General features: G+C 48.3%; 1 protein-coding gene across 6 annotated transcripts in view; it reads left to right on the top strand.

Moving 5' to 3' along the window:
• BCKDK (branched chain keto acid dehydrogenase kinase) overlaps window positions 1-23,359 on the top strand; it is a 127,863-nt gene that overhangs the window by 28,996 nt on the left and 75,508 nt on the right. For 5 of the 6 annotated variants that reach the window (XM_063935188.1, XM_063935192.1, XM_063935189.1 and 2 more), the window contains exons 12-14: window positions 13,670-13,759; window positions 14,444-14,605; window positions 14,936-16,989. In XM_063935188.1, coding sequence (XP_063791258.1) covers window positions 13,670-13,759; window positions 14,444-14,605; window positions 14,936-15,080 — 397 coding nt within the window. In that variant the 3' untranslated portion in view covers window positions 15,081-16,989. Of the gene's footprint in view, window positions 1-13,669; window positions 13,760-14,443; window positions 14,606-14,935; window positions 16,990-23,359 lie in introns of those variants that run through there. The other variant, XM_063935193.1, reaches the window with a different exon arrangement.

A 23,359-nucleotide genomic window follows, 5' to 3' on the forward strand; every position in this document is an offset into this window, starting at 1 on the left:
TGCCGCATCCAAAATCAGTGAAAGCCCATTCCACAAGGAAAGTGGGCTCTTCTTGGGCGGCTGCCCGAGGGGTCTCGGCATAACAGCTTTGCCGAGCAGCTACTTGGTTGGGTTCAAACACATTTGCTAAGTTCTACAAGTTTGATACCCTGGCTTGTGTTTGCCCATTCGGTGCTGCAGAGTCATCCGCACTCTCCCGCCCGTTTGGGAGCTTTGGTATAATCCCCATGGTCCTTACGGAGTCCCCAGCATCCACTAGGACGTTAGAGAAAATAAGAATTTACTCACCAGTAATTCTATTTCTCGTAGTCCGTAGTGGATGCTGGGCACCCGTCCCAAGTGCGGACTCTCTGCAATACATGTATATAGTTATTGCTTAACTAAAGGGTTATTGTTATGAGCCATCCGTTGAATGAGGCTCAGTTATTGTTCATACTGTTAACTGGGTATAATTATCACAAGATATACAGTGTGATTGGTGTGGCTGGTATGAGTCTTACCCTGGATTCCAAAATCCTTTCCTTGTAATGTCAGCTCTTCCGGGCACAGTTTCCTTAACTGAGGTCTGGAGGAGGGGCATAGAGGGAGGAGCCAGTGCACACCAGTAGTACTAAATCTTTCTTAGAGTGCCCAGTCTCCTGCGGAGCCCGTCTATTCCCCATGGTCCTTACGGAGTCCCCAGCATCCACTACGGACTACGAGAAATAGATTTACCAGTGAGTAAAATCTTATTTTCTCTGACGTCCTAGTGGATGCTGGGAACTCCGTAAGGACCATGGGGAATAGACGGGCTCCGCAGGAGACTGGGCACTCTAAAAATAAGATTAGGTACTATCTGGTGTGCACTGGCTCCTCCCTCTATGCCCCTCCTCCAGACCTCAGTTAGAATCTGTGCCCGGCCAGAGCTGGGTGCTCCTAGTGGGCTCTCCTGAGCTTACTAGAAAATAAAGTATTTATTAGGTTTTTTATTTTCAGTGAGTTTCTGCTGGCAACAGACTCACTGCTACGTGGGACTGAGGGGAGAGAAGCAAACCTACCTGCTTGCAGCTAGCTTGTGCTTCTTAGGCTACTGGACACCATTAGCTCCAGAGGGTTCGAACACAGGCACCTGTCCTCGATCGTCCGTTCCCGGAGCCGCGCCGCCGTCCCCCTTGCAGAGCCAGAAGAACAGAAGCTGGAAGACGTCGAAATCGGCGGCTGAAGACTCCTGTCTTCATTAAGGTAGCGCACAGCACCGCAGCTGTGCGCCATTGCTCCCAGCACACTTACACACTCCGGTCACTGTAGGGTGCAGGGCGCTGGGGGAAGGCGCCCTGGGCTGCAATTGAGGTACCTTTGGCACAAAATCATACATATATACAGTCTAGCACTGTATATATGTAAAAAAACCCGCCATTATTATACACTGAAAGCGGGACAGAAGCCCGCCACTGAGGGGGCGGGGCCTTCTTCCTCAGCACACCAGCGCCATTTTCCCTTCACAGCTCCGCTGGAAGCACGCTCCCCAGGCTCTCCCCTGCAGTATCCAGGTACAAGACGGGTTAAAAAGAGAGGGGGGGCACATAAATTTAGGCGCAAATCGATACAGACAAGCAGCTATTGGGAAAATCACTTATTAGCAGTGTAAATCCCTGGGTTATATAGCGCTGTGGTGTGTGCTGGCATACTCTCTCTCTGTCTCCCCAAAGGACTTTGTGGGGTCCTGTCCTCAGTCTGAGCATTCCCTGTGTGTATGCGGTGTGTCGGTACGGCTGTGTCGACATGTTTGATGAGGAAGGTTACGTGGAGGCAGAGCAAGGGCAGATAAGTGTGGTATCGCCCCCGTCTGGGCCGACACCAGATTCGATGGATATGTGGAAGGTCTTAAATGACAATGTAAACTCCTTACATAAAAGGTTTGATGACGCTGCAGCCTTGGGACAGCCGGGGTCTCAGCCCGCGCCTGCCCAGGCGACTCAGAAACCGTCAGGGGCTCATAAACGCCCTCTAGCTCAGATGGTTGACACTGATGCCGACACGGAGTCCGACTCCAGTGTCGACGATGATGAGGCACATTTACAGTCTAAAATGACCAAGGCCATCCGATACATGATTATTGTAATGAAAGATGTATTACACATTTCTCTAACGTCCTAAGTGGATGCTGGGGACTCCGTAAGGACCATGGGGAATAGCGGCTCCGCAGGAGACTGGGCACACAAGTAAAGCTTTAGAACTACCTGGTGTGCACTGGCTCCTCCCCCTATGACCCTCCTCCAAGCCTCAGTTAGATTTTTGTGCCCGAACGAGAAGGGTGCACACTAGGTGGCTCTCCTGAGCTGCTTAGTGAAAAGTTTAGTTTTAGGTTTTTTGTTTTCAGTGAGACCTGCTGGCAACAGGCTCACTGCATCGAGGGACTAAGGGGAGAAGAAGCGAACTCACCTGCGTGCAGAGTGGATTGGGCTTCTTAGGCTGCTGGACATTAGCTCCAGAGGGACGATCACAGGCCCAGCCATGGATGGGTCCCAGAGCCACGCCGCCGGCCCCCTTACAGAGCCAAGAGAACAGAAGAGGTCCGGAAAATCGGCGGCAGAAGACGTCCTGTCTTCAACAAGGTAGCGCACAGCACTGCAGCTGTGCGCCATTGCTCTCAGCACACTTCACACTCCGGTCACTGAGGGTGCAGGGCGCTGGGGGGGGCGCCCTGAGACGCAATAAAAACACCTTGGATGGCAAAAAATGCATCACATATAGCTCCTGGGCTATATGGATGCATTTAACCCCTGCCAGAATACATTAAAAAAACGGGAGATAGGCTCCGCCCCCTTATCGGCGGCCTTATCTCCTCAGCACACTGGCGCCATTTTCCCTCACAGCTCCGTTGGAGGGAAGCTCCCTGGCTCTCCCCTGCACTACAGAAAGGGTTAAAAAAAGAGAGGGGGGGCACTAATTACGCGCAGTATTAAAAATACAGCAGCTATAAGGGGAAAAACACTTATATAAGGTTATCCCTGTGTATATATATATATATAGTAGCTCTGGTGTGTGCTGGCAAACTCTCCCTCTGTCTCCCCAAAGGGCTAGTGGGGTCCTGTCCTCTATCAGAGCATTCCCTGTGTGTGTGCTGTATGTCGGTACGTTTGTGTCGACATGTATGAGGAGAAAAATGATGTGGAGACGGAGCAGATTGCCTGTAATAGTGATGTCACCCCCTAGGGGGTCGACACCTGAGTGGATGAACTGTTGGAAGGAATTACGTGACAGTGTCAGCTCTGTATAAAAGACAGTGGTTGACATGAGACAGCCGGCTACTCAGCTTGTGCCTGTCCAGACGTCTCATAGGCCGTCAGGGGCTCTAAAGCGCCCGTTACCTCAGATGGCAGATATAGACGCCGACACGGATACTGACTCCAGTGTCGACGGTGAAGAGACAAATGTGACTTCCAGTAGGGCCACACGTTACATGATGGAGGCAATGAAAAATGTTTTACACATTTCTGATAATACGAGTACCACCAAAAAGGGGTATTATGTTCGGTGAGGAAAAACTACCTGTAGTTTTCCTGAATCTGAGAAATTAAATGAGGTGTGTGATGATGCGTGGGTTTCCCCCGATAACAACTGATAATTTCTAAAATGTTATTGGCATTATATCCTTTCCCGCCAGAGGTTAGGGTGCGTTGGGAAACACCCCCTAGGGTGGATAAAGCGCTCACACGCTTGTAAGGGCTCTACCCTCTCCTGAGATGGCCGCCCTTAAGGATCCTGCTGATAGAAAGCAGGAGGGTATCCTAAAATGTATTTACACACATACTGGTGTTATACTGCGACCAGCAATCGCCTCAGCCTGGATGTGCAGTGCTGGGTTGGCGTGGTCGGATTCCCTGACTGAAAATATTGATACCCTAGATAGGGACAGTATATTTTTGCCTATAGAGCATTTAAAAGATGCATTTCTATATATGCGTGATGCACAGCGGAATATTTGCCGACTGGCATCAAGTCTAAGTGCATTGTCCATTTCTACCAGTAGAGGGTTATGGACACGACAGTGGTCAGGTGATGCGGATTTCAAACGGCATTTGGAAGTATTGCCTTATTAAGGGGAGGAGTTATTTGGGGTCGGTCTTTCAGACCTGGTGGCCACGGCAACAGCTGGGAAATCCACGTTTGTACCCCAGGTCGCCTCTCAACATGAGAAGACGCCGTATTATCAGGCGCAGTCTTTTCGTGGACAAGCGGGCAAAAGGTTCCTCATTTCTGCCCCGTGACAGAGGGAGAGGAAAAAGGCTGCAGAAATCAGCCAGTTCCCAGGAACAGAAACCCTCTCCCGCCTCTGCCAAGCCCTCAGTATGACGCTGGGGCTTTACAAGCAGAATCAGGCACGGTGGGGGGCCCGTCTCAATGAATTTCAGAGCGCAGTGGGCTCACTCGCAAGTAGACCCCTGGATCCTTCAGGTGATATCTCAGGGGTACAAATTGGAATTCGAGACGTCTCCCCCTCGCCGTTTCCTAAAGTCGGCTTTACCGATGTCTCCTTCTGACAGGGAGACAGTTTTGGAAGCCATTCACAAGCTGTATTCCCAGCAGGTGATAATCAAGGTACCCCTCCTGCAACAGGGAACGGGGTATTATTCCACACTGTTGTGGTACCGAAGCCGGACGGCTCGGTGAGACCGATTCTAAATCTAAAATCTTTGAACACTTACATACAGAGGTTCAAATTCAAGATTGAGTCACTCAGAGCAGTGATTGCGAACCTGGAAGAAGGGGACTACATGATGTCTCGGGACATCAAGGATGCTTACCTTCATGTCCAAATTTACCCTTCTCATCAAGGGTACCTCAGGTTTATGGTACAGAACTGTCACTATCAGTTCAGACGCTGCCGTATGGATGGTCCACGGCACCCCGGGTCTTTACCAAGGTAATGGCCGAAATGATGATATTCCTTCGAAGGAAGGGAATTTTAGTTATCCCTTACTTGGACGATTCCCTGATAAGGGTAAGATCCAGGGAACAGTTGGAGGTCGGTGTAGCACTATCTCAGGTAGTGTTGCGGCAGCACGATTGGATTCTCAATATTCCAAAATCGCAGCTGGTTCCGACGACTCGTCTTCTGTTCCTAGGGATGATCCTGGACACAGTCCAGAAAAAGGTGTTTCTCCCGGAGAAGAAAGCCAGGGAGTTATCCGAGCTAGTCAGGAACCTCCTAAAACCGAGCCAAGTCTCAGTGCATCAATGCACAAGGGTTCTGGGTAAAATGGTGGCTTCCTACGAAGCAATCCCATTCGGCAGATTCCACGCAAGAACTTTCCAGTGGGACCTGCTGGACAAATGGTCCGGGTCGCATCTTCAGATGCATCAGCGGATAACCCTGTCACCAAGAACAAGGGTGTCCCTCCTGTGTTGGTTGCAGAGTGCTCATCTTCTAGAGGGCCGCAGATTCGGCATTCAGGACTGGGTCCTGGTGACCACGGATGCCAGCCTGCGAGGCTGGGGAGCAGTCACACAGGGAAGGAATTTCCAGGGCTTGTGGTCAAGCCTGGAGACATCACTTCACATAAATATCCTGAAGCTAAGGGCCATTTACAATGCTCTAAGCTTAGCAAGACCTCTGCTTCAAGGTCAGCCGGTGTTGATCCAGTCGGACAACATCACGGCAGTCACCCACGTAAACAGACAGGGTGGCACAAGAAGCAGGAGGGCAATGGCAGAAGCTGCAAGGATTCTTCGCTGGGCGGAAAATCATGTGATAGCACTGTCAGCAATTCCGGGAGTGGACAACTGGGAAGCAGACTTCCTCAGCAGACACGACCTCCACCCGGGAGAGTGGGGACTTCACCCAGAAGTCTTCCACATGATTATAAACCGTTGGGAAAAACTCGACAGGTATTGCGCCAGGTCAAGGGACCCTCAGGCAATAGCTGTAGACGCTCTGGTAACACCGTGGGTGTACCAGTCAGTGTATGTGTTCCCTCATCTGCCTCTCATACCCAAGGTACTGAGATTGATAAGATGGAAAGGAGTAAGCACTATATTCGTGGCTCCGGATTGGCCAAGAAGGACTTGGTAACCGGAACTTCAAGAGATGCTCACGGAGGATCCGTGGCCTCTACCTCTAAGAAGGGACCTGCTCCAGCAAGGACCCTGTCTGTTCCAAGACTTACCGCGGCTGCGTTTGACGGCATGGCGGTTGAACGCCGGATCCTGAAGGAAAAAAGGCATTCTGGATGAAGTCATCCCTATCCTGATCAAAGCCAGGAAGGATGTAACCGCAAAACATTATCACCGCATTTGGCGAAAATATGTTGCGTGGTGCGAGGCCAGTAAGGCCCGACGGAGGAAATTCAACTGGGTCGATTCCTACATTTCCTGCAAACAGGAGTGTCTATGGGCCTGAAATTGGGGTCCATTAAGGTTCAAATTTCGGCCCTGTCAATTTTCTTCCAAAAAGAACTAGCTTCAGTCCCTGAAGTTCAGACGTTAAAAAGGGGTACTGCATATACAGCCTCCTTTTGTGCCTCCAGTGGCACCTTGGGATCTCAATGTAGTTTTTGGGTTCCAAAAGTCACATTGGTTTGAACCACTTAAATCTGTGGAGTTAAAATATCTCACATGGAAAGTGGTCATGCTGTTGGCCCTGGCCTGGGCCAGGCGCGTGTCAGAATTGGCGGCTTTATCCTGTAAAAGCCCTTATCTGATTTTCCATTCGGACAGGGCGGAATTGAGGACTCGTCCTCAGTTTCTCCCTAAGGTGGTTTCAGCGTTTCACCTGAACCAACCTATTGTGGTGCCTGCGGCTACTAGGGACTTGGAGGACTCCAAGTTGATAGACGTTGTCAGGGCCCTGAAAATATGTTTCCAGGACGGCTGGAGTCAGAAAATCTGACTCGCTGTTTATCCTGTATGCACCCAACAAGCTGGGTGCTCCTGCTTCTAAGCAGACTATTGCTCGTTGGATTTGTAGTACAATTCAGCTTGCACATTCTGTGGCAGGCCTGCCACAGCCAAAAATCTGTAAATGCCCACTCCACAAGGAAGATGGGCTCATCTTGGGCGGCTGCCCGAGGGGTCTCGGCTTTACAACTTTGCCGAGCAGCTACTTGGTCAGGAGCAAATACGTTTGTAAAATTCTACAAAATTGATACCCTGGCTGAGGAGGACCTGGAGTTCTCTCATTTGGTGCTGCAGAGTCATCCGCACTCTCCCGCCCGTTTAGGAGCTTTGGTATAATCCCCATGGTCCTTACGGAGTCCCCAGCATCCACTTAGGACGTTAGAGAAAATAAGAATTTACTTACCGATAATTCTATTTCTCGTAGTCCGTAGTGGATGCTGGGCGCCCATCCCAAGTGCGGATTGTCTGCAATACTGGTACATAGTTATTGTTACCAAAAAATCGGGTTATTGCTGTAGTGAGCCATCTTTTCTAGAGGCTCCTCTGTTATCATGCTGTTAACTGGGTTTAGATCACGAGTTGTACGGTGTGATTGGTGTGGCTGGTATGAGTCTTACCCGGGATTCAAAATCCTTCCTTATTGCGTACGCTCGTCCGGCACAGTATCCTAACTGAGGCTTGGAGGAGGGTCATAGGGGGAGGAGCCAGTGCACACCAGGTAGTTCTAAAGCTTTACTTTTGTGCCCAGTCTCCTGCGGAGCCGCTATTCCCCATGGTCCTTACGGAGTCCCCAGCATCCACTACGGACTACGAGAAATAGAATTATCGGTAAGTAAATTCTTATTTTCTGAGAGTAACCCGGTTAATACCAAAAGGGTTTATATGTTTGGGGAGAAAAAGCAGCCAGTGACTTTTCCCCCATCTGATGAATTAAATGAATTGTGTGAAGAAGCGTGGAGTTCCCCTGATAAGAAATTAGTGATTTCTAAGAGGTTACTGATGGCGTACCCTTTCCCGCCAACGGACAGGGTACGTTGGGAAACATCCCCTAGGGTGGACAAGGCGCTGACACGCTTATCTAAAAAGGTGGCCCTGCCGTCTCAGGATACGGCCGCCCTAAAGGAGCCTGCGGATAGAAAGCAGGAAGCTATCCTGAAGTCAGTGTATACACACTCTGGTACTCTACTGAGACCTGCTATTGCTTCAGCCTGGATGTGTAGTGCTGTAGCAGCGTGGACAGATACTCTGTTAGACGACATAGATTCCCTCGACAGAGATACTGTTTTGCTAACCCTGGGCCATATCAAAGACGTCGTCTTATATATGCGAGATGCTCAGAGGGACATTTGCCTGCTGGGCTCTAGAATTAATGCTATGTCCATTTCTGCCAGGAGGGTCTTATGGACTCGGCAATGGACAGGAGATGCTGATTCTAAAAAACACATGGAGGTTTTGCCTTATAAGGGTGAGGAATTGTTTGGGGACGGTCTGTCGGACCTCGTGTCTACAGCGACACTAAACTAATCCCCTCTTGCGCTATATAAATAGTATGATATGGCTCAGAGTTCAATAAAAACAAATAGATGATTTCATATGTTCTGTATATTTTTTAATACATATAAATACATATATATAATAAACTAATAGACCGGTCAAAATAAAATCACTAACAAATATCTTGCCTAACTATAGGAGGTGGATCTAAGATAAACTTCTGTGCACAGAATATATTGAAAAAATAAATAAATAAAAATCAGTCCATATATTGGGTTAAAAAAGTAATTGACCAGCTGTGATTTGCACCCGTGTAGTAGTTAACAAATTTATGCGTTGTTATATATTGGATATCCTCAATCTGTTACCACTTAGCAAAGAAGATAATATTGTGCAAAAATAGCCGCTCCACACTGGAGCCTTACGTGTAGCCTGCACCAGTAGTTGTATCACGGGAAAGTCCAATGACATGAGAGACGGTCTCGGGCTGCGGGAACGGCGCTTCACTGGCGCCTGCTGTGCTGATAGTTTACCCGTCTTCCAGGCTCTATGAGTCCACGTCTCCAAGTGCCGTATGCAGACACCTCAGTCACGGTGGTATTCCCCCGATCTCCGTTTGCTCCACAAATGATGCTGCTGGATGAAGGTATATTGTGGGGGTGCAAATAAGCTGGTACAAGGGTCCAGTGGTCTGCTTCTGACGCGTTTCGCTCCTCTTATGGGGGCTTCCTTCTTTGAGGAAGCCCCCATAAGAGGAGCGAAACGCGTCAGAAGCAGACCACTGGACCCTTGTACCAGCTTATTTGCACCCCCACAATATACCTTCATCCAGCAGCATCATTTGTGGAGCAAACGGAGATCGGGGGAATACCACCGTGACTGAGGTGTCTGCATACGGCACTTGGAGACGTGGACTCATAGAGCCTGGAAGACGGGTAAACTATCAGCACAGCAGGCGCCAGTGAAGCGCCGTTCCCGCAGCCCGAGACCGTCTCTCATGTCATTGGACTTTCCCGTGATAGAACTACTGGTGCAGGCTACACGTAAGGCTCCAGTGTGGAGCGGCTATTTTTGCACAATATTATCTTCTTTGCTAAGTGGTAACAGATTGAGGATATCCAATATATAACAACGCATAAATTTGTTAACTACTACACGGGTGCAAATCACAGCTGGTCAATTAGTTTTTTAACCCAATATATGGACTGATTTTTATTTATTTATTTTTTCAATATATTCTGTGCACAGAAGTTTATCTTAGATCCACCTCCTATAGTTAGGCAAGATATTTGTTAGTGATTTTATTTTCACCGGTCTATTAGTTTATTATATATATGTATTTATATGTATTAAAAAATATACAGAACATATGAAATCATCTATTTGTTTTTATTGAACTCTGAGCCATATCATACTATTTATATAGCGCAAGAGGGGATTAGTTTAGTGTCTTAGTGTTACCGGAGACTTTAAAGTGCCGGTTCTTTTTGACTTGTTTTACCCCAAGTCAAGCTCTCTCTTGCAGCTTGATTATACACTAATTGCAAAATAATTTGTATAGAAACTTCAATACCAGCAATTCAATCATCAGAATATGGTGATGATATATTAGCGCCTGGTTAAATTTTTTGTATTGTTTCAGTGTCTACAGCGACAGCTGGAAAGTCCACTTTCTTGCCTCGGGTTTCCTCACAGCCTAAGAAAGCACTGTATTATCAAATGCAGTCCTTTCGTTCCCAAAAAGGCAAGAGGGTCAGGGGTGTATCCTTTCTTGCCAGAGGCAGGGGTAGAGGTAAGAAGCTGCACCATGCAGCCACTTCCCAGGAACAAAAGTCCTCCCCTGCTTCCACTAAGTCCACCGCATGACGTTGGGGCTCCACAGGCGGAGCCAGGTGCGGTGGGGGCGCGTCTCCGAAATTTCAGCAGCCAGTGGGTTCGCTCACAGGTGGATCTCTGGGTATTACAAATCGTATCTCAGGGATTCAAACTGGAATTCGAAGCGACTCCCCCCCGCCGTTACCTAAAATCAGCCTTGCCAGCTTCCCCCATGGAAAGGGAGGTAGTGCTGGCGGCAATTCACAAGCTGTACCTCCAGCAAGTGATTGTCAGGGTCCCCCTCCTTCAACAGGGAAGGGGTTACTATTCCACAATGTTTGTGGTACCGAAACCGGACGGTTCGGTGAGACCCATTCTGAATTTAAAGTCCTTGAACACTTATATAAAGAAATTCAAGTTCAAAATGGAATCGCTCAGAGCGGTGATTGCAAGCCTGGAAGAGGGGGATTTTATGGTGTCGCTGGACATCAAAGATGCTTACTTGCATGTCCCCATTTACCCACCTCACCAGGAGTACCTCAGATTTGTGGTACAGGACTGTCATTACCAATTCCAGACGTTGCCGTTTGGCCTGTCCACGGCACCGAGAATATTTACCAAGGTAATGGCCGAAATGACGATACTCCTTCGGCAGAAGGGAGTTATAATTATCCCGTACTTGGACGATCTCCTCATAAAGGCGAGGTCCAGGGAGCAGTTGTTGATCAGCGTAACACTCTCTCAGGAAGTGTTACTACAGCACGGCTGGATTCTGAATGTTCCAAAGTCGCAGCTGATTCCTACGACGCGTCTGCTTTTCCTGGGCATGATTCTGGACACAGAACAGAAGAAGGTGTTTCTCCCGGTGGAGAAGGCCCAGGAATTAGCATCTCTGGTCAGGGACCTCCTGAAACCAAAACAGGTATCGGTGCATCACTGCACGCGAGTCCTGGGAAATATGGTGGCTTCATACAAAGCCATTCCCTTCGGCAGGTTCCACGCAAGGATCTTTCAGTGAGATCTGTTGGACAAGTGGTCCGGATCGCATCTTCAGATGCATCGGCTGATCACCCTGTCCCCAAGGGCCAGGGTGTCTCTTCTGTGGTGGCTGCAGAGTGCTCACCTTCTCGAGGGCCGCAGGTTCGGCATACAGGACTGGGTACTGGTGACCACGGATGCAAGCCTCCGAGGGTGGGGGGCAGTCACTCGGGGAAGAAACTTCCAAGGGCTGTGGTCAAGTCTGGAGACTTCTCTACACATAAATATACTGGAACTAAGGGCCATTTACAACGCCCTGAGTCAAGCAGAGCCCCTGCTTCGAAACCGGCCAGTGCTGATTCAGTCAGACAACATCACGGCGGTCGCCCATGTAAACCGCCAGGGCGGCACAAGAAGCAGGATGGCAATGGCGGAAGCCACAAAGATTCTTCGATGGGCGGAGAATCACGTGCAAGCACTGTCAGCAGTGTTCATTCCGGGAGTGGACAACTGGGAAGCAGACTTCCTCAGCAGACACGACCTCCACCCGGGAGAGTGGGGACTTCATCAAGAAGTTTTCCAACTGATTGCAAACCGATGGGAACTGCCACAGGTGGACATGATGGCGTCCCGCCTCAACAAAAAGCTAAAACGTTATTGCGCCAGGTCAAGGGACCCTCAGGCGATAGCTGTGGACGCCCTAGTGACACCGTAGGTGTACCAGTCGGTATATGTGTTTCCTCCTCTTCCTCTCATACCAAAAGTACTGAGAATAGTAAGAAAGAGAGGAATAAGAACAATACTCATTGTTCCGGACTGGCCAAGAAGGACTTGGTACCCGGAACTGCAAGAAATGCGCACAGAGGACCCATGGCCTCTGCCTCTCAGACAGGACTTGCTGCAACAAGGGCCCTGTCTGTTCCAAGACTTACCGCGGCTGCGTTTGACGGCATGGCGGTTGAACGCCGGATCCTAGCGGAAAAAAGCATTCCAGATGAAGTTATTCCTACGCTGATAAAAGCTAGGAAAGACGTGACAGCAAAACATTATCACCGTATATGGCGGAAGTATGTGGCTTGGTGTGAGGCCAGGAAGGCCCCTACGGAGGAATTCCAGCTGGGTCGATTCCTGCACTTCCTACAGTCAGGGGTGACTATGGGCCTAAAATTGGGGTCCATAAAGGTAAAGATTTCGGCCCTATCCATTTTCTTTCAAAGAGAACTGGCTTCACTGCCTGAGGTTCAGACATTTGTAAAGGGAGTGCTGCATATCCAGCCCCCTTTTGTGCCACCAGTGGCACCCTGGGATCTTTTGAGCCACTTAAAACCGTGGAACTAAAGTATCTCACGTGGAAAGTGGTCATGCTGTTGGCCTTAGCATCGGCTAGGCGTGTGTCGGAATTGGCGGCTTTGTCATGTAAAAGCCCATATCTGATCTTCCATATGGACAGGGCAGAATTGAGGACTCATCCCCAATTTCTCCCAAAGGTGGTGTCATCGTTTCATTTGAACCAACCTATTGTGGTGCCTGCGGCTACTAGGGACTTGGAGGATTCCAAGTTGCTGGACGTAGTCAGGGCTTTGAAGATATATGTTTCCAGAATGGCTGGAGTCAGGAAGACTGACTCGCTGTTTATCTTGCATGCACCCAACAAGCTGGGTGCTCCTGCTTCAAAGCAAACTATTGCTCGCTGGATCTGTAGCACAATTCAGCAGGCTCATTCTGCGGCTGGATTGCCGCATCCGAAATCGGTAAAAGCCCATTCCACGAGGAAGGTGGGCTCTTCTTGGGCGGCTGCCCGAGGGGTCTCGGCATTACAGCTTTGCCGAGCTGCTACTTGGTCGGGTTCAAGCACATTTGCAAAGTGCTGCAAGTTTGATACCCTGGCTGAGGAGGACCTTGTGTTTGCTCATTCGGTGCTGCAGAGTCATCCGCACTCTCCCGCCCGTTTGGGAGCTTTGGTATAATCCCCATGGTCCTTACGGAGTTCCCAGCATCCACTAGGACGTCAGAGAAAATAAGATTTTACTCACCGGTAATTCTATTTCTCGTAGTCCGTAGTGGATGCTGGGCACCCGTCCCAAGTGCGGACTCTCTGCAATACGTGTTTATAGTTATTGCTTAACTAAGGGTTATTGTTATGAGCCATCCGTTTAGTGAGGCTCAGTTGTTATTCATACTGTTAACTGGGTAAGGTTATCACAAGTTGTACGGTGTGATTGGTGTGGCTGGTATGAGTCTTACCCTGGATTCAAAATTTCCTTTCCTTGTAATGTCAGCTCTTCCGGGCACAGTTTCCCTAACTGAGGTCTGGAGGAGGGGCATAGAGGGAGGAGCCAGTGCACACCAGATAGTACCTAATCTTTTTTTTTAGAGTGCCCAGTCTCCTGCGAAGCCCGTCTATTCCCCATGGTCCTTACGGAGTTCCCAGCATCCACTACGGACTACGAGAAATAGAATTACCGGTGAGTAAATTCTTATTTTTTTATCCCTCTTCTATTAGAGCCACCATGGAGAGCCACATCGAAAGTCCCTACAATGTCCCGGACATTTCCGTCACCATCGCAAATAACGATATTGACTTGATAATTCGGTAAGACGAGAGAGCAGTAGCTTTCATTGGCACTGGTGATTGTATAGGCTCCACATGTAACAGTGGGTGCTGCAGCGGCAGCGATCGCAGTCTGAATCCTTTTGCGGAGTGCGCACGCACAGCGGCCACACTATCCGTGCTCACCCCAGGAGCCCAGGGAGATGCTATCAGCTTCTCTGGACTGGGAGTAAGATTAGAAAGAGTCCCTTGTATTTGTATTGTGTTGATCCAGCAGACGATGAAATGAAACAGTGTGGTGGTTGCCTGGCCTGCAGGAAAGGGAGGAATCCTTCCTGACCTTTGGAATACTAATCTGAAATTCCCTTCATAAATACCCACTTTCCCCATAATGTCCCCCACTAATTATAGCTACTGACACTTTATTTTATTAAAGACATCCTGTCCAATTTTACATTTAGCTGTTGAATTTGCCAGCATGCGGTAAGGAATTCAACAATTCAACCACTTGACCGCCCTTACTGCAAAGAACCCCTCCAGCCCCTGAGATCATGGTGATACCACCTTTCATCTGTCCACTCTAGGGTCTTGGTGTGAGAAAGTAGTTTGGCAAATCTTTGTGTTGACCTTGAATCTACTGCAGTCCTGCGTATTGGGCCACCCCAAGTGTATGAGTAACCACTTGGTAACAAAGCCTCCAGATCTCACTCATTGTGTTCAATGCAGGATCTCCGACCGAGGTGGTGGAATTCCCCATGACTGCCTGGAGAGAGTGATGGATTACCACTTCACCACCGTGGAGAGCAACACTCAGGATTCCAACATCAACCCGGTTTTTGGAAATATGATGGACATGGTCAACAGCAGCCCAACTGAAACCATGCATGGGTGAGGGGCTATCCAATTCGTGTTTGTGATCCAGTGCTAGTAGCCTCGAATGTGTGTGTAGCACAGGTCTAGACACACAAAGGAGAATGACTCCTCTAGAACGTGATCCAGCCTTAGTAACCTGAGCAAGGAGGGCTGGGTATGTAATCTGTCCCTGGAAACATAGATGAGGAACTGTTCCAGCATAGCACAGAGGAAACCAGATCCCCCTAGTGTATGTGTGATCTGTGTCCTTAGTAACAGAAGATCTAGTAGGTTAGTATTCGTGGCGTAGACCAAGGGTAGAGTCATCATTTACAAGTAAAGACTGATAGAATTCTTCTCTTTCAGTTTCGGCTTCGGACTCCCCACCTCCCGAGCTTACGCAGAGTATCTGGGCGGCTCGCTCTCCATCCAGTCCCTTCAGGGTATCGGGACAGACGTCTACCTGCGCGTTAAACACATCGATGGGAAAGAGGAGAGCTTCCGTATATAAGGATAGGTATGCGGAACAGATCAGGCTTTCCACAGCTTCTTACCACAGAAGATTGGGTTGATTATATAATACTGTCTGCTGGCATAGCGAATGGGACCGTTCCTACATTGATCGTCTTCGGGGCAGTTTTAAGTGAGATGTTCTTCAATGAGAACCTAACCTGCAGCCTGCTGACCGCAAACTGCATGTGCTCTGGAATAGTGTTTCACAAATCTGGTCCACCAAGGACTGCTAACCGCATCTGTTCCAGGTCTCCCTGCTGGAGAACCAGGGAAATAATTAGTGTCAACTAATTATTAAGGCGTCAGTCTGTCTGCTTGCTCCAGCTCGGAGGTGTAGAACAACGCCGTTAGTGGTCCTGGATTTCCAAATATGAGAGTCACAGTTCTAGAAAAGTCAAAGCTGAACTCCACTTTTATTTTACTTTCTCCCTGTTGGTGATGAACTCACGTTAATACAAACACGTACATCACTGCTTATTGATAAATTGTTAGCCCGGAACTCTGCAGGAGAATTGAAAGCGTGGTTTGTATGCAGCTATTGAATTGTTTTATGGCATTCTGATTTATGAGATTAAAGACTCTGGTTGAGTCTTACTAATGAGATTTTACAAAAGTCAAGGGGACCAGAGACTTTTCACACGTGGGCTTATTGCATTGGATCGATTGCCAGTATTCAGTTCCAGGGCAACTGCTACCAAATGTCTTGATATGTCCTAGTACTTGGACTCGCCGTTCACAAGCCTAGAGAGATTTATCTGAGGAGACCTCATCATGTGGCGGGTTGTCCTCTGGATGCTGTTCACAGATTATTTTGCGGTTCCAGATTTCTTTGCCTGTGGAACCAAAAAAAGGAGAGAAGAACAATACCTCTGGCCTGCCTGGAGGTAGTACACATCCCACAGCTGTTTGGGGTATTGACAGTTGATGTAAATTGTCCTAATTGGTGGTAAAATAACATAGCACTTAATTTCTTTATTAAGCCAGTTGTCTAGATGTTTCAGTTCTTGAAAGACTTTCTGCACTGGATGTCACTTCTGGCTATCACCTTGTATGCACAGGAGACTACAGCCTCCACTGTAATGTGACCTCTAGTCTGTGGTTGAACCTTACCTCCTTTTAATGTACAAATCATGGAGGGAAGGTGCAAGTGTTCATAGTTCAATGTTACTGGTTTTGTGATTCACAGTATAAAGTGTCCCTTGATCGATTCTGTGTTAATAATAACATATACTCGTGTAGTATACACTTTTTTGCACCCTGCTGTGCGCTCATTGCAACACAAGAGGTAGAACAAGTCAGAAATATTATTGCCTGTTGGTGGTGATCCAAGTTTTGCTACTCTGGATGTGAGATTTAATACAAGATGTGCAATACATGTGTGAATCCCACTTCTAACACCAACGGTCACCTGCTGGGCATCTCAGGAACTCAAACTCTGCCCTGGGGAAATTCCACACTTTAGCTACACAGCAAGCCAGAGTGATTTGTTTGCATAGTTTTTGTTTCCTGATGCCCAGTTCCTTAATTTCAGTATGGAGGCCTTATTGCCTGTCCCTGGGAAATCCCTGCTTGATTTGTATTTTCAGTGACTCGCAAAGGCCTCATCTTGGCGATATTGGAGAGAGAAGCTGCTACACCTGTCTGTTCAGCCTCGTTGAGATGTGTCTTTCCTTTTGTTCCATATGCTGTGCGTTACTGGGGATGGCTTGCAGAGATTGTTTTCATCTGTGTACATGTGATAATCATGAACTGCTCCTAGGGAAATCTTGTGGCTACTATTAAAGCTTATCAATTTGTCCTTTTAGCACTATAAGTGGCTGTTCTGCAAGAGAGGGGTAGAGGATAGTATGGTCCCTTAAACCTCCAATGTGACCTATTTATACTGAAATAAAGTGCTCTATTTCTAATTGTCCCATTGATATTCCTATTTCTGTAACCTGGTCTGAATTAATTTGTGATAGAGGTTTTTAGCCATTATAATATGAAAATATTAACTAACAGGGAAAATCAGCAGTAGAGCATTTTGGATAGATAGGGATGGGTCATTGTAGGAGGCTCAGATGAGATTCTTTTGCAGCCCTGGAGACCCTTCCCCCTCACCAGCAACGCCACCGATCTCAATACCAAACCTGCCACGTACCCGGCAGGTCCTACTCTCTGCCTAGCAATGGGACCTGTTGCACGGGCACCACTGGGCATGCATGTTGGAGACGAGACAGACCCTACGGAAATATTATTATAGATTCTTTCCTATAACGGACTGTAAACAACTGACCAGGTGGTAAGAGCCCAAGGACTGCACATGCCCAGCTTCCCGGAGATGCTTCGTAAAGAGTGTACATAATCGCAGATACTGTAGGACATGGGTTATATTTGACAGGAGACCCTTTGTCTGTTTTGCACACGTGAACTCCAACCTCCACCACCCAAGACCTGCTCTTAGGTCGGAAGGGGCATTGATGTTACATCCTGTATTGAGAACGTTCTGCGTTACTGGCTTCATTATCACTAACTGCAGAGGCGCGGGAAGGTCTGTCACAGGGGTATTCTATAAATGTGTATTGTCGCATTGTGGTTAATGGATCATTTTCAAATTGGAAGTACTAAGTGGTGTGCTACAAGGGTCTGTACTAAGACCAACATTGTTCAACATTTTCATTAACGACCTAACAGAAGGTCTAGAGAGCATGGTGTCAATTTTTGCAGACTATACCAAATTGTGTAAAGTTATAAATACGGAGGGGGGATGCTGAGTCTCTTCAGAAAGACTAAGTTAAATTAGAAGCTTGGGCAGCGAAATGGAGAATGCGCTTCAATACAGACAAGTGTAAGGTAATGCACTGTGGTAGCAAGAACAAAAATTACACCTACATACTAAATGGGGTAACATTAGGGGATTCTGTACTGGAAAAAGACTTGGGTGTTCACATAGATAGCAAACTAAGCAGCAGTACCCAAAGTAGGACTGCAGCAAAGAAGGCTAACAAGGTATTAGCATGTATAAAACGGGGAATTGATGCAAGGGACGAGAGTGTTATATTCCCATTATATAAATCTCTAGTGAGGCCACATCTTGAATACTGTGTACAATTTTGGGCACCATACTACAAAAAGGATATTCTGGAGCTAGAAAAGGTTCAGAGGCGGGCGACCAAACTAATTAAGGGCATGGAGACACTGGCATATGAGGACAGGCTTGCAAGGCTAGGCATGTTTACACTGGAAAAGAGGAGACTAAGAGGGGACATGATCAACATCTACAAATATATAAGGGGACAATACACAGCTAGGGGGGGACCTGTTTTCTATAAGATCAGCACAGAGGACTCGTGGGCACTTGCTTAGGTTAGAGGAGAGGAGATTCCGCACAATGCGGCGTAAAGGTTTTTTCACAGTAAGGACAATACGTGTTTGGAATTCCCTCCCTAAGGGAGTTGTAATGGCGGACTCAGTCAACACCTTTAAGAATGGGTTAGATAAATTCCTAATGGATAAGGATATCCAGGGTTATGGTGCATAGTCACGCACTATAGTTACTATAAAAAGCGGGATAAAATGTAATGGCTGACATCAGCATCAGACAAAATTTAGACCAAAATAATCCTGCATAGGAGACCACAAATAGGTTGAACTCGATGGACAAATTGTCTTTTCTCTAACGTCCTAGTGGATGCTGGGGACTCCGTCAGGACCATGGGGGATTAGCGGCTCCGCAGGAGACAGGGCACAAAAATAAAGCTTTAGGATCAGGTGGTGTGCACTGGCTCCTCCCCCTATGACCCTCCTCCAAGCCTCAGTTAGGTTTTTGTGCCCGTCCGAGCAGGGTGCAATCTAGGTGGCTCTCCTAAAGAGCTGCTTAGAAAAAGTTTTTAGGTTTTTTATTTTCAGTGAGTCCTGCTGGCAACAGGCTCACTGCATCGAGGGACTTAGGGGAGAGAAGTGAACTCACCTGCGTGCAGGATGGATTGGCTTCTTAGGCTACTGGACACCATTAGCTCCAGAGGGAGTCGGAACACAGGTCTCACCCTGGGGTTCGTCCCGGAGCCGCGCCGCCGACCCCCCTTGCAGATGCCGAAGATGGAAGAGGTCCAGAAGCAGGCGGCAGAAGACTTTTCAGTCTTCCTGAGGTAGCGCACAGCACTGCAGCTGTGCGCCATTGTTGTCAGCACACTTCACACAGCGGTCACGGAGGGTGCAGGGCGCTGGGGGGGCGCCCTGGGCAGCAATGTATAATACCTTTTTTATGGCTAAAAATACATCACATATAGCCCCTGGGGGCTATATGGATGTATTTAACCCCTGCCAGGTCTCAGAAAAACGGGAGAAGAAGCCCGCCGAAAAGGGGGCGGGGCCTATTCTCCTCAGCACACAGCGCCATTTTCCCTCACAGAAATGCTGGTGGGAAGGCTCCCAGGCTCTCCCCTGCACTGCACTACAGAAACAGGGTTAAAACAGAGAGGGTGGGCACTGATTTGGCGATATGACTACATATATTAAAATGCTATAAGGGAAAAGCACTTATATAAAGGTTGTCCCTGTATAATTATAGCGTTTTTGGTGTGTGCTGGCAAACTCTCCCTCTGTCTCCCCAAAGGGCTAGTGGGTCCTGTCCTCTATCAGAGCATTCCCTGTGTGTTTGCTGTGTGTCGGTACGTGTGTGTCGACATGTATGAGGACGATGTTGGGAGGCGGAGCAAATTGCCTGTAATGGTGATGTCACTCTCTAGGGAGTCGACACCGGAATAGATGGCTTATTTAAGGAATTTACGTGATAATGTCAACACGCTGCAAGTCGGTTGACGACATGAGACGGCTGGCAAACATATTAGTATCTGTCCAGGCGTCTAAAACACCGTCAGGGACGTTATAATGCCCATTTCTCTATCGTCCTAGTGGATGCTGGGGTTCCTGAAAGGACCATGGGGAATAGCGGCTCCGCAGGAGACAGGGCACAAAAAGTAAAGCTTTAGGATCAGGTGGTGTGCACTGGCTCCTCCCCCTATGACCCTCCTCCAAGCCTCAGTTAGGTTTTTGTGCCCGGCCGAGAAGGGTGCAATCTAGGTGGCTCTCCTAAAGAGCTGCTTAGAAAAGTTTAGCTTAGGTTTTTTATTTTACAGTGAGTCCTGCTGGCAACAGGATCACTGCATCGAGGGACTTAGGGGAGAAGAAGTGAACTCACCTGCGTGCAGGATGGATTGGCTTCTTTGGCTACTGGACATTAGCTCCAGAGGGACGATCACAGGTACAGCCTGGATGGTCACCGGAGCCTCGCCGCCGGCCCCCTTGCAGATGCTGAAAAGAGAAGAAGGTCCAGAATCGGCGGCAGAAGACTCCTCAGTCTTCTTAAGGTAGCGCACAGCACTGCAGCTGTGCGCCATTGCTCTCAGCACACTTCACACGGCAGTCACTGAGGGTGCAGGGCGCTGGGGGGGGCGCCCTGGGCAGCAATGAAAATCCTTTTTTTGGCAAAAAATACCTCACATATAGCCTCCGGGGCTATATGGAGATATTTAACCCCTGCCAGAATCCATTTTTAAGCGGGAGACGAGCCCGCCGAAAAGGGGGCGGGGCCTGTCTCCTCAGCACACAGCGCCATTTCCTCACACAGTTCCGCTGGTCAGGAAGGCTCCCAGGCTCTCCCCTGCACTGCACTACAGAAACAGGGTTAAATCAAGAGAGGGGGGGCAAAATTTGGCGAAATTGTGATTTTATAAAAGCAGCTATAAGGGAGCACTTATTATAAGGCTATCCCTGTAAAATATAGCGCTTTGGTGTGTGCTGGCAAACTCTCCCTCTGTCTCCCCAAGGGGCTAGTGGGGTCCTGTCCTCTATCAGAGCATTCCCTGTGTGTGTGTGCTATATGTCGGTACGTGTGTGTCGACATGTATGAGGACGATGTTGGTGAGGAGGCGGAGCAAATTGCCTGTAATGGTGATGTCACTCTCTAGGGAGTCGACACCGGAATGGATGGCTTATTTATGGAATTACGTGATAATGTCAACACGCTGCAAGGTCGGTTGGCGACATGAGACGGCTGGCAAACAAATTAGTACCTGTCCAGGCGTCTCAAACACCGTCAGGGGCGTTAAAACGTCCTTTTACCTCAGTCGGTCGACAGACACAGACACGGACACTGATTTCAGTGTCGACGGTGAAGAAACAAACGTATTTCCCTTTAGGGCCACACGTTACATGTTAAGGGCAATGAAGGAGGTGTTACATATTTCTGATACTACAAGTACCACAAAAGAGGGTATTATGTGGGATGTGAAAAAACTACCTGTAGTTTTTCCTGAATCAGATAAATTAAAGGAAGTGTGTGATGATGCGTGGGTTCCCCCCGATAGAAAATTATTGGCGGTATACCCTTTCCCGCCAGAAGTTAGGGCGCGTTGGGAAACACCCCTTAGGGTGGATAAGGCGCTCACACGCTTATCAAAACAAGTGGCGGTACCGTCTATAGATAGGGCCGTCCTCAAGGAGCCAGCTGACAGGAGGCTGGAAAATATCATAAAAAGTATATACACACATATTGGTGTTATACTGCGACCAGCGATCGCCTCAGCTTGGATGTGCAGAGCTGGGGTGGCTTGGTCGGATTCCCTGACTAAAAATATTGATACCCTTGACAGGGACAGTATTTTATTGACTATAGAGCATTTAAAGGATGCATTTCTATATATACGAGATGCACAGAGGGATATTTGCACTCTGGCATCAAGAGTAAGTGCGATGTCCATATCTGCCACAAGATGTTTATGGACACGACAGTGGTCAGGTGATGCAGATTCCAAACGGCACAAAGGTGTATTGCCGTATAAAGGAAGAGGAGTTATTTGGGGTCGGTCCATCGGACCTGGTGGCCACGGCAACTGCTGGAAAATCCACCGTTTTTACCCTAAGTCACATCTCTGCAGAAAAAGACACCGTCTTTTCAGCCTCAGTCCTTTCGTCCCTATAAGAGTCATATCTGCCCAGGGATAGAGGAAAGGGAAGAAGACTGCAGCAGGCAGCCCATTCCCAGGAACAGAAGCCTTCCACCGCTTCTGCCAAGCTCTCAGCATGACGCTGGGACCGTACAGGACCCCTGGATCCTACAAGTAGTATCCCAGGGGTACAGATTGGAATGTCGAGACGTTTCCCCCTCGCAGGCTCCTGAAGTCTGCTTTACCAAGGTCTCCCTCCGACAAGGAGGCAGTATGGGAAACAATTCACAAGCTGTATTCCCAGCAGGTGATAATCAAATTACCCCTCCTACAACAAGGAAAGGGGTATTATTCCACACTATATTGTGGTACTGAAGCCAGAAGGCTAGGTGAGACCTATTCTAAATCTAAAAAAATTTGAACACTTACAAAGGTTCAAATCAAGATGGAGTCACTCAGAGCAGTGATAACGAACCAGGAAGAAGGGGACTATATAGTGTCCCGGGACATCAGGGATGCTTACCTCCATGTCCCAAATTTGCCCTTCTCACTAAGGGTACTTCAGGTTCGTGGTACAGAACTGTCACTATCAGTTTCAGACGCTGCCGTTTGGATTGTCCACGGCACCCCGGGTCTTTACCAAGGTAATGGCCGAAATGATGATTCTTCTTCAAAGAAAAGGCGTCTTAATTATCCCTTACTTGGACGATCTCCTGATAAGGGCAAAGTCCAGGGAACAGTTGGAGGTCGGAGTAGCACTATCTCGGATACTGCTACAACAGCACGGGTGGATTCTAAATATTCCAAAATCGCAGCTGTTCCCGACAACACGTCTGCTGTGCCTAGGGATGATTCTGGACACAGTCCAGAAAAAGGTGTTTCTCCCGGAAGAGAAAGCCAGGGAGTTATCCGAGCTAGTCAGGAACCTCCTAAAACCAGGAAAAGAGGCTTCCTACGAAGCAATTCCATTCGGCAGATTTCACGCAAGAACTTTTCAGTGGGATCTGCTGGACAAATGGTCCGGATCGCATCTTCAGATGCATCAGCGGATAACCCTATATCCAAGGACAAGGGTGTCTCTCCTGTGGTGGTTACAGAGTGCTCATCTTCTAGAGGGCCGCAGATTCGGCATTCAGGATTGGATGCTGGTGACCACGGAGGCCAGCCCGAGAGGCTGGGGAGCAGTCACACAAGGAAAAAATTTCCAGGGAGTGTGATCAAGTCTGGAGATTTTTCTCCACATAAATATACTGGAGCTAAGGGTAATTTTATAATGCTCTAAGCTTAGCAAGACCTCTGCTTCAAGGTCAGCCGGTATTGATCCAGTGGGAAAAACATCACGGCAGTCGCC

This window comes from Pseudophryne corroboree, chromosome 7 (assembly GCF_028390025.1).
Source record: "Pseudophryne corroboree isolate aPseCor3 chromosome 7, aPseCor3.hap2, whole genome shotgun sequence".
NCBI lineage: Eukaryota > Metazoa > Chordata > Amphibia > Anura > Myobatrachidae > Pseudophryne > Pseudophryne corroboree.